The sequence below is a fragment of the Silene latifolia genome, chromosome Y (assembly GCF_048544455.1).
Source record: "Silene latifolia isolate original U9 population chromosome Y, ASM4854445v1, whole genome shotgun sequence".
Classification (NCBI taxonomy): Eukaryota; Viridiplantae; Streptophyta; class Magnoliopsida; order Caryophyllales; family Caryophyllaceae; genus Silene; species Silene latifolia.
Genome location: NC_133538.1, coordinates 230,894,848 through 230,911,769, shown reverse-complemented (window position 1 = coordinate 230,911,769; position 16,922 = coordinate 230,894,848). Strand labels below are relative to the sequence as shown.

At 39.0% G+C, this 16,922-nt stretch overlaps 1 protein-coding gene across 1 annotated transcript; it reads right to left on the bottom strand.

Moving 5' to 3' along the window:
- Nucleotides 1-3,465: 3,465 nt before the first annotated feature.
- Nucleotides 3,466-16,365, bottom strand: LOC141630220 (uncharacterized). Its single transcript, XM_074443074.1, has 6 exons — nucleotides 16,192-16,365; nucleotides 4,392-4,600; nucleotides 4,165-4,291; nucleotides 3,913-4,042; nucleotides 3,644-3,805; nucleotides 3,466-3,536 (listed from the first exon to the last, which is right to left on the bottom strand). The coding sequence occupies exons 1-6, from the start codon at nucleotides 16,363-16,365 to the stop codon at nucleotides 3,466-3,468; spliced, it is 873 nt and encodes a 290-aa protein (XP_074299175.1).
- Between the last annotated feature and the right edge of the window lie 557 nt (nucleotides 16,366-16,922).

Below are 16,922 nucleotides of genomic sequence, written 5' to 3'. Positions count from 1 at the left end.
ACTCTGAATTCGGTCTAGTTATTCACCAACCTGGTAAGACCTTGTAAAATAATTGAAAATAGTTCCGTATGAGTTGTGTAAAACGGGTTAACAAATACATAGTATGTTTCTTCTATGTTGGAGTTTGCTTATGGCCTAGATTCGCTCTTTAGTCAATTAATTTATGCTCTTTAATCGTAGATGGTAAAGCACACATTGTACCTAAGATATAATATTATAATGGCACATAAATAATTTAGTTAGAAACTGTATATGAATAGAGGCATAGAGTCAAATAGAAAACTCTTGCGCAATATCAAAAGAAGGGAGGGAAATTGGCTAAAAAAAAGAAAAATCAAAGAAGGGAGGGAGTCCTATAGAACGTTGTAGTTAGAACATTGCACTTGCACATGCTAGGTCTAGAAAGAGCATAGTGCCTATAGTTTTAGCATTCTCTAATCTCTAATCTATACTATAATCTAAGCAATTTGGAGTTGGGTAGAGAACAAATTCATCTTTAGCTCTTAATGTTCTAATCCGGCCTTATCTTATAACACAAAATCTCATTTATGACGGTACGTATCCGTCACTTTGGAGTGACGGATACCATTTTCCCTCACAAATGACCCAAATAGAGGAGAGAGGGAAGCACATGGGGGTGCCCCCACCTTGTCCCCCCTATCCGTTTTGTGAGTAGCATTATCCGTCACTTGCTCCGACCCGTCTTCAACAAGACTAATTGATCTTATAATCCACGTAGTTTTTTTTTTTTTTTTTTTTGATAGCCGTAAAAAAAGATTTCCTTATGCAAAGCACACCTGCATCTCTAAGTCAGGTGTACACACTACTTTATTATTACAATAACTTAAACTAGGGGCGGGGGTTATTAAAAAACGGGGTTTCTTCAAAGAGTCGTTGTAGTAGTACGCTGAGGATGCCATATCTTTTCTTTTCTTCGATAGTTGAGCTTTAGGAGAGTACCTGCAACAAGACACACTTACGCCACGAGGACGTAGAAATTTACGGGAAAGAGATCTACTTTTGGAGAAAGTAGATAAAATATGTCTTGGAGATTCATCCCCTTGGCTATGATTCTTCTTGTAAGTGGCCATTCTCCATTTCTCCGCCATATGATGAGAAAAGAGGTACCTGCAAACCATAGGTGTAAAACGGGCACATGATGGCTTCTCAAACGAGTAAACCTTACACTTCTTAGGACGAGCTGAAAAAATGAATGGTTGATGGTCATTAGAGTCCTTCTGAGCTGGAGAGCAAATAAAAGTATCCTTATCATTCACGAGAGAAACAGGGACGTTTGGATCCTTATCAACACCCTCAACGTTATCTTGGGGGATATGAGTACTCGGAGGAGAAATATTGTCGTAGATTGAAGACGCACTTGAAGTCACGGCCTGAGCAGAGGAAGCGTTCAAACTTCCGTTAGGAAAGGCAGGTTTCACATTGATAATATCAGAAGTAGTCATGTCTTTCATTGTCCCCATCATCTTAGATTTCCACTTTTTAGACCTCCTCCTCCTCCTCTTCTTCTTCTGACATCGTTCTCTTATATTGTCCCTTTCCTTAGTAACCTCACCCTTGAGAATGCGAATTGTTAAGATTGACAAATCACATTTACGGTAAAAGCTCACCGTTTTTCCATCCAGTAACTTTTTATACGATTGTGCGGGGATCCTTAGACGGGAACTACCACCTCCCTTTTTGGAGAACTCAAAAACTGGCTTTTTAGCACAAATATTTTGAGCCTCCGTCACCTCCATATTCACACTCTCATTTTCCGTCATACTCGCATCACTATGATCTTCCATAACCTCTGTGATCTCACTCTCACTATCTTTCATACCCACGTCAATATGAACAGGCTTCTTATTTTTCCCCTCCACGTCATCTTCAGTAGCAACCTCCAACACTCTTTTACCATTCTCTTTGATGAGAAGGTGCCCTTTTACCACATCTAATTCCCTTAACACATCCTTATTACTAGGTTCAACAACTAATGCCTCAACCAAATCCAATTTAGCTAACGAAAACCTTTTCAACTTCATATAAGCCACCGCCCTTCGAAAGAGTGCCTTAATATTACGAGGAAATGTGTCCAAAATCATGGAGCACATACCCGCAGCAGCTTTGTATTCCTCCAATTTTAAGGCACAAGCAGCCATATTAGAAATAAGCGAAACAGTAAAGTCAGATAATGATTGAGTATCTTCACCCTCAATATTTCCCAGGCTCAAATTAAGCAACACTACAAAAAGAATTAAAACAGGCGACTGATTTTGGCGACTGAAATCAGTCGCCAAAATCAATTTGGCGACTGAAATCAGTCGCTAAACGTCAGTCGCGGACCTTAGTCGCCTTTTCTAACTTTGGCGACTAAAGTCGGTCGCCAAATTTGGCGATTGAAAAATCAGTTGCCAAATGACTAAAATGGTGACTGATATGGTAGTCGCCAATTTGGCGACTGATTTGAGGTAGTCGCCAAATTGGCGACTGAATTTCAGTCGCTAAATTTGGTATTAGTCGCCAAATTTGGATGACGTAGCCAGTTTGGCTGAGGAAATTTGGCGACTGAATTGGGATTTGGCGACTGAAATTCTGTCGCCATTTTGGCGACTACCAAGAATCAGTCGCCAAATCCCAATTCAGTCGCCAAAGCTACTGTATGTTTTGGTGGTTTTTTTTGTTTTCATTGCTAGCCAAATATTTACAACCTGCATACAAACCGATGTTCCACAACACCATACATCCCAAATTTCAACACACATAACACCATACATTTCAACCCAACACCTCCCATTTTCTCAAACTTCATTTCATATATTGAAAATGAAAGTTTTACAAGCTAAGCTATTCTCATGTTCAAGTCTAAAGTTCAAGTTTTACAAGCTTACATGCTAAAATCATCTTACTTGGAAGCCAACACCGGCTCCACTCCCCCCATGTGGACCATGCGGATCATTTGGATCGTAGTTGGATCTAGGTCCGGGGTTACAACCTTGCCACCAATTCTCAAACATTTCCATTCTTTCCTTCATTTGGCCGAATTCTTCATCACGTTTGGCAAGTTCTTCATCACGTTTGGCATCACGTTCATCACGCTCTCTTATTTGACTTTGAAGTTGACTAATAATTCCCGGTTGATACGTGTTGCTGGGAATTGTTGAAGTCGATCTTCTACGCGTTTTCTCATAGAAAGCCGGTGTTGAACTTCCGGTACCATACACGTGCCCTTTCTTGAAGTCATCCACCAACTCATACCATATGTCATTATCCGGTTTTTCTGGATTGGCGGCTTTTTCTTGTTCAAATGCTTCCTACAATATTAAACAAATGGTTGTAAGTTAATATGTTAACCACTTTATATACGACATTTTAAAAGAGAATAAATTAACAAAAATTAAGTGTTAGGGAAAATTTACATATAATTGCTTGTCTTTTGGCTTAGTCCAACTTCTAACCCCTTTGTGGTCAACCCCGGAATGCGTGTCGAGAAACAGATTCCGCACCGTCGCAATCGGCTTTGACTTCTTCTTTCCTTTCTGAATGAAAAAAAAAAACATACATGTTAGAAAATCAACAAAAAATCTAACATAAAATAAACATGTTGCATTGAAAACAAAAAAAAAGTGTGAAATAATAGACAAACTTACACCCAATACTTTATCCCAGAACGACCGTGAACCCGCGTAATGAGTAGGCTCGTTCACGGCGTCTTCCTTTCCTCCTCTTTTGTTGAGGGATGCTTGCTTAGACTTCTTCTGAAAAGCTTCACTTTTGGTATGCTTTATTAAGCCTTCATACTTGTCACCTGCAGTTACACATATGAAATCATAACTAATAAGTTACTGATATTATTTATAATATAAGAGAGTATATGCCAATTAATACAAATAACAAAACAAGTTAATTAAATACCTTTCATGTGCTCTGGTTCCTTTGGGCGCCTAATTACCTTCCAGATCACGTCCCGATATCGTCGAGTACCGACGTCATTGTACCTGTTACGGACATTCTGTTCTTGAGACGGTGACCAAGCAAATGATAGCTACAAAAAAAAGCGACAAAATTTCATATTAGTATAAAATAAAAGTATAACCTTGGTTCTTAAAAAATTTATCAAAATTAATTATTTGGTTTCTAAAACAAAGAATTAAGGAAAACATATACCCGAAAGTTATTGAACCACGCCTCTCTTTGTACATTAGAAGCTTGTGTCCACGATGTAGGAATTGGACCCACGAAATTAGTCTTCGTGCTTTTCGTGGCACCTCGTATCACGCAATCGTCCATAAACCTGCATTTATTTTGAACATGTAAAATTACAAACAATTATTATTTTACAAAAAAAAAAAAAAGGAAATAAAAATAGTAGACTAATAAAGAATAAAACTTACCATAATCCCGCCGGCTCAAGAATCATCCGATGATCCGAAGTGTACCGTATCGGCACCCGTGCTGGCTCGTCGGTAGCGTCAGTCTCCTCACCGTCACCGTCTGTCTGCATCGGATCCTCCTGCACAAACTCCTCCTCCTCCTCCGGACGCGTACTCTGTCCAGAACCTGAGCCGCCTCCACGTTTCCTACCTCGACCTACTCCAGCCATCTGCAGTAATAAAAATAAAAATTAACACAAATAATGATAAATGAAAATTATACAGACTTCTAAATTTTAATAATTTAATCTTGAGGAATACAAAATTATACCAATTTAATCATCTTCATCTCCAAACCCCTCGTCTTCATCCTCATCCTCTTCCTCATCCTCATCATCGTCATCATCATCATCATAATCATCTTCATCTCCAAACCCCTCGTCCTTCCTCCTTTTCTCCTCCTCCCTTCTCCTCCTCACCTCATCTTCCCCCCCTCCTCTCCTCTTCTTCTTCCCTTCTCTCCTCCTCCTCCTCCTCCGCCTCATCCTCCCCCGGCAGTCTCTCTTCCACATCATAATATTCTTCCTCTTCCATGTCTTCACCATCTTTATTCTCATGCTCATAGTTGATTTCATCGGGTGGAGACAAAAGCGTTTCATTTGAAACGTTTTCTTCTTGGAAAAAAGTTGTATCAACTTGTGACCGTGCCTTTGTCTTAAAGATTGCACACCACACATTTTGATTTCTATCATTTGTTGTGCTTGGATAAGTAGCAAAATACACTTGATGAGCCTGATGTGCAAGTATAAATGGATCATACTTAGAGTATGTTCTAGTACGATTCACTTCTACAAGCTTGTATTGTTCATGTACTCTCATTCCAGCCACAGAATTATCCTTCCAGTCAACCTTGAATAAGACAGTTTTATAAGCTCGGTCACGTCCACTATAACTAATTTCGAAGATATCTTCAACTATACCATAGTATTCGTTGTCATCAAGAGAAGAAATAGTAACCCCCCAATTGCACCTAGCCTTACCTTTACCGTGGTTGAATGTTTGAAAATTAAACCCATTAACCGAGTATCGATTCCACGTTCTTACCATTTTTGAAGGACCAAAAGCCAAACTTCTTATCAAATCATCTTGAATATTCAACTCAATTACATGTTTCTGAAACCATGATGGAAATTGGTCCTCATGTTTGTCCCAAACATCATCCTTACTTATATTAGGATTCCTCTGAATGAAATCATTAACAAACTGTGCTTCGTATGACTCCAAGAGGTCACAATTAGATAGCACGTAAAGGTGGGCACGATTATACTCCTTATCATCCAAATATCTTGTTTGCCCCTTTGATGAACACCCTTCATCATCTTGAGTTTGAAAAAATTCAGGTAAACTTCCGTCTACTTCATCCGGTTTATCAACATTGAAGTTTTTTGCTTTGGTTTCTATATGTTTTTCAAAGTAAAGAGAACAAAAGTTTGCAATCTCTTCCGTTAAATAAGCATTGCATATAGAACCTTCCACACTAGCTTTATTACCAATTTTTTTCTTCAAATGATTAAGAAACCTATAAAAGTTAATGATGAGTTTTATTAATAATAAAGTTAACATATAATAAATAGATTAGTTATTATTATTAATTTTAATTTAAAAGTAGCTAGATTATCTTAATTACCTTTCAAATGGATACATCCACCTATATTGGACAGGTCCCCCAACTTTGGTTTCATATGGAAAATGAACCGGTAGATGCTCCATGGGGTTAAAAAATGCAGGAGGAAAGATCATTTCAAGCTTACACAATATCTGTGGTATTTGCTCTTCCGGCATTTAATCATGTCATCAACACATATTGAAGAGGCACATAAATCTCGGAAGAATTGACTAATCTCAACAACTGCATTCCAAACGTTTGTCGGCACGAGGTGTTTCAAAGCAACGGGTAATAATCGCTCCATGAATACATGACAATCATGAATTTTCAAGCCTTGCAACTTCAGCTTTTTAAGATCAACACATCGACTAAAATCTGATGCATACCCATCAGGAAACTTCAAATTTTGTAACCACTCACACAATACTTTTCTCTTAGCTTTGTCGAGAGTGAAAATGGATGTTGGCTTAGACCCGTCGCCGCGAATGTGTAATTTGGGACGATCACATTTTTCACCTTCTACATCCATGATCATGTCAATTAGTTGCTCAAAGAAATTCTTTTCTATGTGCATTACATCCAAATTATGTCTTATCAACATTATCTTCCAATAAGGAAGGTCCCAAAGAATGCTTCTTTTAAACCAACCGTTTTTCTGCTTTTTCAATTCTTTAAATTCTTCCTCGATACCATCAATAGGGGATGGTAAATCACATACCGTCTTCCATATCTCATCCCCAGGCACTCGTTTCGGAGGGGCATCAAGCACCTCTTTACCTTTTGTGAAAGCTTTCTTGTTCTTCCTATGTGGATTTCCCTCTCTTAAGAAGCATCTATGACAATCAAACCAGCTTATTTTCTTGCTATTGGGAAGCCAAAATGCTTTACTTTCCTCCATGCAACAAGGACATGCTTTTTGTCCTTGTGTAGACCACCCAGATAGTATACCATAGGCGGGAAAATCATTTATTGTCCACAAAAGGGAAGCTTTAAGTTGAAAATTTTATTTTTTAGACACATCATAAGTTTCCACCCCAACTTCCCACAAATATTTCAACTCCTCCACCAATGGTTGTAAATAAACATCCAAATTACGTTTTGGGCTTTTTGGTCCGGGAAAAATAAGTGACAAGAAGATAAATGGTCTTTTCATACATAACCAAGGTGGTAAATTGTATGGTGTGACCATAACGGGCCAACAAGAATACTTCCTCCCAAAATTACCGAAAGGATCAAATCCATCCGTACACAAGCCAAGTCGTACATTGCGGGGTTCCTTGGCAAAATCAGGATACATCTGATCAAATCGTTTCCATTCTTCCCCATCACTAGGATGACTCATCTTCCCCGGAGCACGTGGGTTTTCTTTGTGCCATCTCATTTGTTCGGCAATGTTTTTGGTGGCATAGATTCTTTGAAGTCTTGGTGCGAGAGGAAAGTAAAACAATTGGTTACATGCTATTGGTTTCTTACTCTTTTTGGCCCTCCTACTACCGTTGCCTTTTTTCAACACCAAAAATGTATCTCCTTCACTTGTCTCATATCTATCCGCCCCACAATCTTTACATTTGTCAAGCAAAGCATCATCTTTCCAAAATAGCATACATCCTTCAGGACATGCATCAATCTTTTCATGCGGTAACTGAAGACCTTTAACTACTTTTTTGGTAGTATAGAAACTTCGGGTCATGATATTATCATCGGGGAAAGATTCCTCAAGGAACGAGGCAATGCCATCAACAGCAAGAAATGGCATATTAAACTCACATTTCAAGGTAATTAGCCTAGAAGCGGCTTGTAACAATGTCATTCTGCTTCCTTCATACAAGGGTTTTTCTGAGGCTTTTACCATGTCAAGAAAGACTTTTGCTTGTGGGTGTGGCGGTTGTTCTTCAGAAATAGTTGTATGGTCATCACTATTAAAAATAGTGGAATCCATAGCATCAACAACCATCTCTCTATATGGGTTCTCATCATTTTGTATTTGTTGGGTGTGAGCTTGTTCATGAATTGGAAAATATGCTTCTCCATGTGAAATCCAATTGTAATAATTTGGCTTAAACCCGTTTATAATGAGATGTTCTTCTACTACAATGTCAAGCTGGTATTTCAGGTTTTTGCATTTGGCACAAGGGCACCTAAGTTTTTTGTCTACCAAGTTATATTCATCTTGTTGTTTAGCAAATTCAATAAACTCGCTAACACCCTTTATAAATCTAGCGGTAGGACATCTTTTCTTATTGAAATGGTCTAATCTTCCTTCATACATCCATGAACGTTCCAATCTCTTCATTTTAATCTAAAGAAGACCCCACAATAATTTAAACATTTTTAAAAAATAACAATAATATTACATACAAAATTTAAACATTATACTCCACATTATACAATAAACATATGAAAACAATATATAAATATTGTCAATAAGTAATCCATCTTCGAATGGGGTCCTTATCACTCCAACCTAAACCCGTCAATGTACGTTTCAAGTCACTAGCAAACACACTTGTAATTTATTAATGAGGAAAAATTAGGCAAAGCAATTCCTTTAGTTCTCCAAATACACATCTATTTAGAATAACTAATTACTCCACATATACATGTATTCGGAGAACATTAAAGGGATCGCCACCAAACTCATTCCTCATTAATAAATCACAAGTACGTGTTTACTACCTAAATGACTTGAAACGTACAAAGACAGTCCCAAAATGGGGACTATTCAAGAATTACTCCTAATGAGTAATTCTTGAACGGGTACTAAGTCAACATCAAATCAAACAACAACACAATCAAGTACTAAATTAATTAAGTCAATCAATAGCACAATTCAACCACATAATAAAGGTTTCTATCCTAAAGTCCGTAACATAATTTGAACTAAAATTAGTAAATTTAAAAGGTAACTGGTAAGAGGAGGTTACCTAATCAAGTAAAAGCAAAAATGAAAATAAAACAAGAAGCAACAGCTACCGCGTACGGTGGTGCCTAGCAGCGCGGTGACAACCCTGAAAAGAGAAGAAAAAACAAAAAAAAACAAGGTTATTCAACCTCAATTCATCAATAACATGAATTATCCACTTAGCTAATAGCTAATTTCTCTTAATCCAAAAGACGGTTCCACTTAGCTAATTCCATTAATCCAAAAGACGGTTTCACTTAGCTTAATATTAATAATAATACGACAATTTCACTTAATTTAGTAATAATAATAATAATAATAATATTAATTAAGACGGTTCCACTTAGCTTAATACTAATGATAATGAGACGGTTTCACTTAGCTACCCAACACCATACACCACCCACGACCCACCCAAGGCCACCCCACGACCCACCCACCCACGGCCCACCACGGCCCACCCCCGACCAACCCCACCCACGGCCGAACCCCCCCCCCCCAACCCTAATCCTAAAGACAAACCTCTTAATCATTCCCTTTTAATTCAAACACAAATTAAACTAAATCTAACTACAAATTAATCTAATATACTAACTACAAATAAATCTAACAAACTAACCACAAATTAATCAAACTAACTACAAATTAATCTAACAAAATTAAATTAATTAAACTGAAATTAAACAAAAAAAACTAACCTAATTAAAGAGGGTGGAAGTGGAGGTGGAAATGGCGGTGGAAGTGGTGGTGGTAGTGTAGTCTCGTCGCCCATAAAAAAATTTGGCGACTGAATTTTGATTTGGCGACTGATTTTCAGTCGCCAAATTGGCGACTACATTAAAATCCGTCGCCAAATCTGACATATCAGTCGCCAAGTTTTATTCCCTTTTTAAAAAGGCAAAAGATAACAATCGCCCCGGGGCGTTGGTTAATAGCCTTGTTTCGGACATTATAATAAATTATTTATTTATTTAGCAACTCCACCTCTCCGATCAAAATGTTAAGGCATACGAATTTCCACCGCTTTAATAGCAACCTCCTATATTCTTTTGCTTTATCCTCAATCACCTTTCTTCCTCATCTGACATTTTTTTTCCCAACATTAATTTTAACTTCCCATCCAGAATAATCATATATCATAAATGATTTCGACCATTACAAAGTGAATTTCTTCTTGATTTCGTCTATTTTATTTCACTTCTCTGATCTTTTCATTCAACATTGACACACTGATTATTGATACATGCTTCCCCAATACTGGCCACTACAACACCGGTACCAACGAATACCGGCGTGCACTGCCACTTGAATCGACGGAATCCAATGAGTCTATTTGCATCAATTTGATCGACAGTCGTCCTTGTCCATCACCACCGCTCTAGTTGTACCCTTTCCCAAAAAGGGTTCACGCATGCCCTCTTAGGGTGTCTTTTGGTTCGGAATCCGGCGGCCAAGTCGCCGGTGTCACCGGAAAAGGGTTTAGGGTTCGATTTTACACGGCGCCGAAAAATTGAACCCTAAACCCTTTTCCCGGAAAATTTAAGATTATAGGCACTACGGATTTCTAGTGGTGACGGAGAAGAAGGTGGTTGGCATGGCTAGGCACAACTTTGCTTTTGGGACGATTGATTTGAGTGTTGGGTTTTACGTTTGTTGACTATTGCTAGCAGCCACCTTAATTGATGGGTATTTTATAGTTTTTTTTTTAATTTTAAATTGACTATTATCAAGTTTGTCTGAATTTGAAGCCTTAACGAGTGCCCCCGGGGCTTTCGTTATCAGGATCGTTTCCAAATTAACTCTTTTGTATCATTTCATAATTAATAGATAGAAATGCAGTTTAAAGTGGATAAAAGGGAAGCAAAACTACTCTTAAGATAGAAATGCAGTTTCAAGTCGAAGCAAAAAGTTTTTACTAATGGTGCTGAAGATGTTATTGGTAGGGGCGATAACTAGGTGTCGTATTAACTAATTATTCTGCCAAATTAAATATTTATAAACCAAACTTGACTCTACACTATGCAATTAAGAATAGTAGTAAAGGGAAGTAAGGGTTGAACCGAAGAGAAGGGATTAAGATTAAAGCTTGAATTAAACTAATGACAATGAACAAAACACAAGACTAGGCACAAACTATGAATATTAACAATGGACAACAATTGAAGACACATAAGAGGAGAATTGGCATGGAGGAAACAAGTAACAAGATGAAAAAGATTTGATCTTGCTTATAAAAGAAAGTAACAAACACTTGGTATGCAAACAACAATAATATGAGAGGAAACTTGGTATAATCCTACAAGTTCCACCTTTTCTCAAAGTATGACTCTTTCCTCTCTAAATTCATTTACCCAACAACAAACCTCAAGCAAATGATTACCACTATCTAAGACAATAATGATAATCCTACTTAAACTACAAATTCTAAAATTAAACCATGTATGAATTGTAGCTAAGAGCATGAAGAGTAAAACCAAGAGAAAAGTAAATGGAATATGACAAGAGTATGTTTAAGCCAACAAACCCAATGACATATTCAATTTCTACTCACAAAGGTTGATACTTTAAACCAAGATAACAACAATATGAATTGCTTCAACAAGACATCACAAAAGTAAGAAACTTTGCAACATTCAAGCAATAGATGAGTGTTATAGAGGCAAGGGTAATTACTTCTCACAACAAAATATTCATCATGACATTCAAACATAGAAATTGAAATAAATGAAAGAGTAGAGATTAGAGAGTCAATACAATGATAAAGATGAAAGCTTGAAATGGATTACACCAAGTAGTGGAAGATTAGCCTTCCATAGTCTTCATAAAACCCAAATAACAAAGAAAGAGTACAACTTCTGTAGAAAAGTCTTCTAAAATATTACAAGATTCAAACCCTAATTATGAGAGTGAATGAGATTTTGTGTGATTGTATGATGTCCTTGAGGTCTTCAAATCTTGGGTATATATATGGCTTCACGGAAACCTAAAAAGATCCTCACTTAAGAAGCCCAAATGCGAATTAGAGAGCCCTCAGAAAAGTAGTCGCAGCAGCTGTGCCAAAGTTGCTCTTGCCTGCGCAATCGGGCGCAGGCTGCGCTACTCATTTGTGCAGGCTGCGCTTAAGCTCGCATTTGGAATTCTCAATTCCTTTGCTTCTTGACCTCTTCAATTGATCTCAATTCTTCTCATCTTCACTCTTTACTTCTCCTAGCTGGATATTTGGCCATATGTGAGGTGCTTGCGCCATGTCTTGACAGTGGAAAGGTTCTCCTCGACCCACGGGTTCCGTGCATCAAAATCAAGTATAAAACCAAGGTAAAATGGACAAGTTACCAAATCATAACCAATTATCAATTATTAGGATAAACATACCTAAAGACCCATATTAAAAGATATGAGGGTGATAAAATCACCCTCTTAGACCGACACAAACCACTACTATCAAACACCCCCACACTTAGACTTTTCCTAGTCCCGAGCAAAACCCGAAATAAGCAATGGTGTAAGTCTACAAGTGAGTGTAGGAGTATTGATCTCTCTTCCCTCACTACAAACTTCTTATATCTCCCTCTCACAAATCCACCGATTTCAAAAAGATAATTTATATACTCAAAGGTTGACACACACTCTTCTCTCACTCGCCCTCCTTATATCATCCCTCTAAACAAGACACAACACACCTCCAACTCCGACTCATCAACTTCACAACCACCCTACTTATCACTCCATAGCAAAGATGGTCACTCTTGCCTTATCCCAAAGCAATAGCAAAGTGACCTACACAATCCTCCAAATCATTCGTACTCCCCTTATATCACCCCCTTATCACTCCAAGCAATGCAAGTTATGCTACTGAGTTGGCCAAACACCAATAAAGATCAACAACCTAGTAGCCAACATGAAAAACCACCAATTTGAAGCAATTTTCTTTGACTCAAAAAGAAATTAAATCCTAAATCTAGCCTCCTTCCTAAATCCTCCTTATTTCTCCCTTCTTATCCCTCCATCTTTTTGGTGTTGCATTTTTCAATTTTTCGATTTATTTTGTTGAAAATCCCTCATTTTGCCTAAGGTGCGCTTTCGGGTTTTCACCTTAGCTTTTCCTTTCCTCTCATTGGTGGCTCGCAACTCGATTCTTCTTTTGCCCGGAATGCCCTTTTGGGTTTTCATTCCGTCCTCGGCCACCTTTTCCAATCTTGCCTAGGTGCCCACCCTTGTGTGTTTTCACCTAGCCGGAATTTTCAATTTTTTTTTTTTTTAAAAAAAAAAACTTGCATTGAAAAGAAACACTTGTACACAATTTACAATCAACTCACTCCCCCACACTTAAATCACACATTGTCCTCAATGTGGAGGAGTGCCAAACTTCCTCAAGCTTAGTTTTTGGAGGGGCCCGAGCCTTCACCTTGCTCATATGCCCCTCGGTTTCCTCTTCTTCTTTCTCTTTCTTTCTTTGCCCTCGCATAGGCTTCATCGACTTGGGACTCATTAATGGTTGGGTGGTATTGGGTTTCATTTTGATATAGGGACATGTCAAAGAGGCCTCGAATGAGGCCAAAGGACTCCTCTTGTGCTTGGGCGTCGTGGTAGGAATCTTCAATGTATTGGTGGTGCCTTTCATTTTGCACTCCAAATTGTCGACTTACTTGTTCCCTCCACTCATTTTGGGCTTGCCACATAGCTTGGTTATCCGCCCAAAGCTTGGCTTGTTGTTGTTGCCAAGTGAGAGACTCCTCTTGCCTTTTGACTATCCCTTCTAGCATTCTCATTTGGGCCAATTCGACCTCATCCCCCAACCTCTTATGCTCCTGAAAGGCATTTTAAAATTGTTCCAAGCTCTCAAACCTTGACCCATATTGTTGTTGCCAAGTATGGGAGCTCTCAACCCTCCCACTAATTGTTTCCAAAGTCCCCCGGGTATCATTGAAGTACAAGAACATTTGTTGTTGCCAAGGAGGAAGTTGAGTGTGAGAACTTCCCCCCGCTTTATACATGGGGGTGTCTTGAGGTTGTTGGTGGGGTGAAGGAATGTGGTGGGTATCATGGAATCCTCCCTCAATGAACTCAACCTCCCATTCCTCCACTTGTTGGGCACTTTGGGAAAGCTCCACGGCTCTTCTCTTCCTTACTCTTTGTGGTGGTGCCCCGGGTAAATCTCTCTCGGCGGGGCAAAAGAAGTCTTGGGCCCTAAACCCTCTTGGAAGAGGAGCATTTCTAGGTAGTCTCATGTATTGCACGTCTCCCTCTCCCAACCAATAACAACTCCAGGGACCGCATCCAAAACTTTGATCATGTGGGTTTCAACAAACCCCGCGGCATTGTAGAAATTGTTACCCCACAATTGAGGTTGGTTGTCGGGAATCTGACCAACTAAATTGGCCACAAAAAAGGTGATTAGTCCCCCGCAATTAATCGCTCCCTTCTTCTCTTTATGCTTGGTCCCATTCACCACAAAAAGCCTAGCCCAATCTGGCACTCCCTCCCCCTCTGGTAGCATCGTCCAAATACACTCTCGCACACTATCATTTATTTTCGTTAGTTCCCCCATGAAAAAGAAGAAACAAGAAATCATTCGAGCAATGATTCGGATGGGGGGGTTTGTAATGGCAGAGCTTTTATCATTGTTTGTTTGACGAGGCTTCCCCGAAATGCCGCACCACACATCATTCAAAGTGGTTCCTTGTGGGTTTATGGAGGAAGGGGGTCTAGAGACTCTCAAAATTTCCCTCACCCTTTCAAAAGTGAGAGAATGCCACACTTTGCACAGCCGGAAGTTCACCCTTTCACTCTCCCCTTGTCCCGTGATATGTAGAGTGGCAAGAAATTCCAAGGTGTAAGTGGGATATGTGTTTAATTGGAGGTTGATCTAACATTCAAGCCCCACCTTGGTTAAAAATGTAAGTGTTTGGTCATTAATTCCCATGTCTCTCAAGGTCCGGGGATGGAGGAATTTGGATATGTGAAGGGGTTTACTCTCAAGGGCTTTGAAATAATTTTTCTAAGGTGCAGGCAAACCCTCATCTCCGTTAAAGGCTTTGGGTGGGGGTGGGGGTGGGGGTGCATTAGAGGATTCTCCTCTCTTTTTCGATTTTCCCTTTCCAAGTCCGAACACCATCTTGCTTTCTCAACAAATGTAAGTTCAAAAATACACTGAAACAACCAAAAAGTGAAATTTTTTTCTAGGGGCAATTCAACAAACACCTTGTATGCACTAGCTAGAACTTAAGTGTTTAAGGTGCGTTTGTTGATTTGTTCCTTTCCTAGCAGAAAAATTTTACCAACAATTCACAACAATGAATAATAGCAAGAATTTAACCCAAATTAACCTAACTAAATAGTGTAATTCGGATTATACTAGTTTGAAATGAAGAAAGGCAAGGAAAGTTGTTATACCTCCCCGAAACTCCTCAAACTTGCTTGATTAAGTGTAGATGATGTGTAAAAACCCCTCTTTGACCCTCAAATCCTCTTGTAGAAGCTTCAATTTCACCCGAAAAAAGTTAGGGTTCTTGGGAAATTTGGGGGATTTTTCAGAAATTTGGTGTTGTGATGGTGTTTTTGATGGGAAAATTGAGTTGTGTGAAGGATTTGAAGTTTGGTGATGGAAAGTAGTGATTTGGTGAGGTTTTGAGAGATTGAGAAGAGTTTTTGATGTTTTTGTCGACACAAAGAGGGTTTATTGAAAGGTTAAGAATGTCGGGCAATTTAGGCTTAAGGAGATGAAATAGCAGACCTACGCAATTTGTGTTCTTGCCTGCGCAATCGGGCGCAGCTGCGCTGCTCATTTGCGTAGGCTGCGCTTAAGCTCGCAAATTTCCTCCTAATTCCTTTAATTCCCAATTTCAATACTTTGCCAATTTTTGCTCTTTTTTCTTTGTTCCCCTCCCTTGGCTTTTTCATATGATTTTGTAAGTTAAACTCGGCTCTCGTCTCCTCTTGGGCACGCCTTACAAGAGGGTTGTGCAATTCACTACACCATTAATAAACCTCAAGTGCCTCTTGAATTTCAATACAAATTAAGTTATTGAAAACTAAATTAACATGCAATGTAATAAAATACGGAAATGAACTACACTAAGAAAACAATTAAATTGGGATAGAATATTTACAAATTTTGCCGTTGTTTAATGTCGATGGCTCGACATAATGCTTCTTGAAGGTTAATCTTCATAGACGGGGTCTTCCAATTGAATTTCTTGTCCCCCTAGGTCTTGCATCCCTTCATGATAAACTTTGATTCGTTGCCCATTCACCTTGATTAACTTGCCCGACTTGGGATTCTCCACATCCACCGCTCCATGTGGATGCACTTTCTTCACAATATAGGGGCCGAACCACCGAGACCTCAACTTTCCCGGAAAAAGCTTAAACCTATTTTGAAATACAAGAACCTTGTCTCCTTCCTTGAAACTCCTTCGAGCTATCATCTTGTCATGTCAGACTCTAGCTTTTTCCTTGTAGATTGCGGCGTTGTCATAGGAATCCAATCGGAGTTCCTCCGTCTCTTGAATTTGCAACTTTCGATGCAACCCCGCTTCATCTACATTTTGATTAAAAGATTTGATTGCCCAATAAGCTATATGTTCAACTTCCACCGGTAGGTGCCATATTTTTCCATATATGAGACGATATGGTGACATGCCAATAGGAGTTTTATAGGCCGTGCGGTACACCCATAATGCATCGTCCAACCGTTTTCTCCAATAATTCCGGTCCGGGTTCACCGTCTTCTCAAGGATTCCTTTGATTTCACGATTAGATACTTCCGCTTGCCCATTGGTTTGAGGGTGGTAAGCGGTGGAGACCTTGTGGAGGACTCCATATTTCTTCAATAATCCTTGAATAACCCGGTTGCAAAAATGCGTGCCACGATCGCTTATTATAGCCTTAGGGTAACCAAATCTTGAGAACATATAGCTTTGAATGAAGCTAGACACGGTCTTGGCATCATCAACTCTTGTGGGGCTCGCCTCCACCCACTTTG

Coding starts and splice junctions, on each gene's coding strand:
- LOC141630220 (XM_074443074.1), bottom strand. CDS start 16,365: ATGATAGCTCGAAGGAGTTTCAAGGAAGGAGACAAGGTTCTTGTATTT. Junction 4,601..16,191: donor AGTCGGGCAAGTTAATCAAG/GTGAATGGGCAA, acceptor TTATTACTGCAG/ATGGCTGGAGTAGGTCGAGG. Junction 4,292..4,391: donor CTTGAGCCGGCGGGATTATG/GTAAGTTTTATT, acceptor AAATAAATGCAG/GTTTATGGACGATTGCGTGA.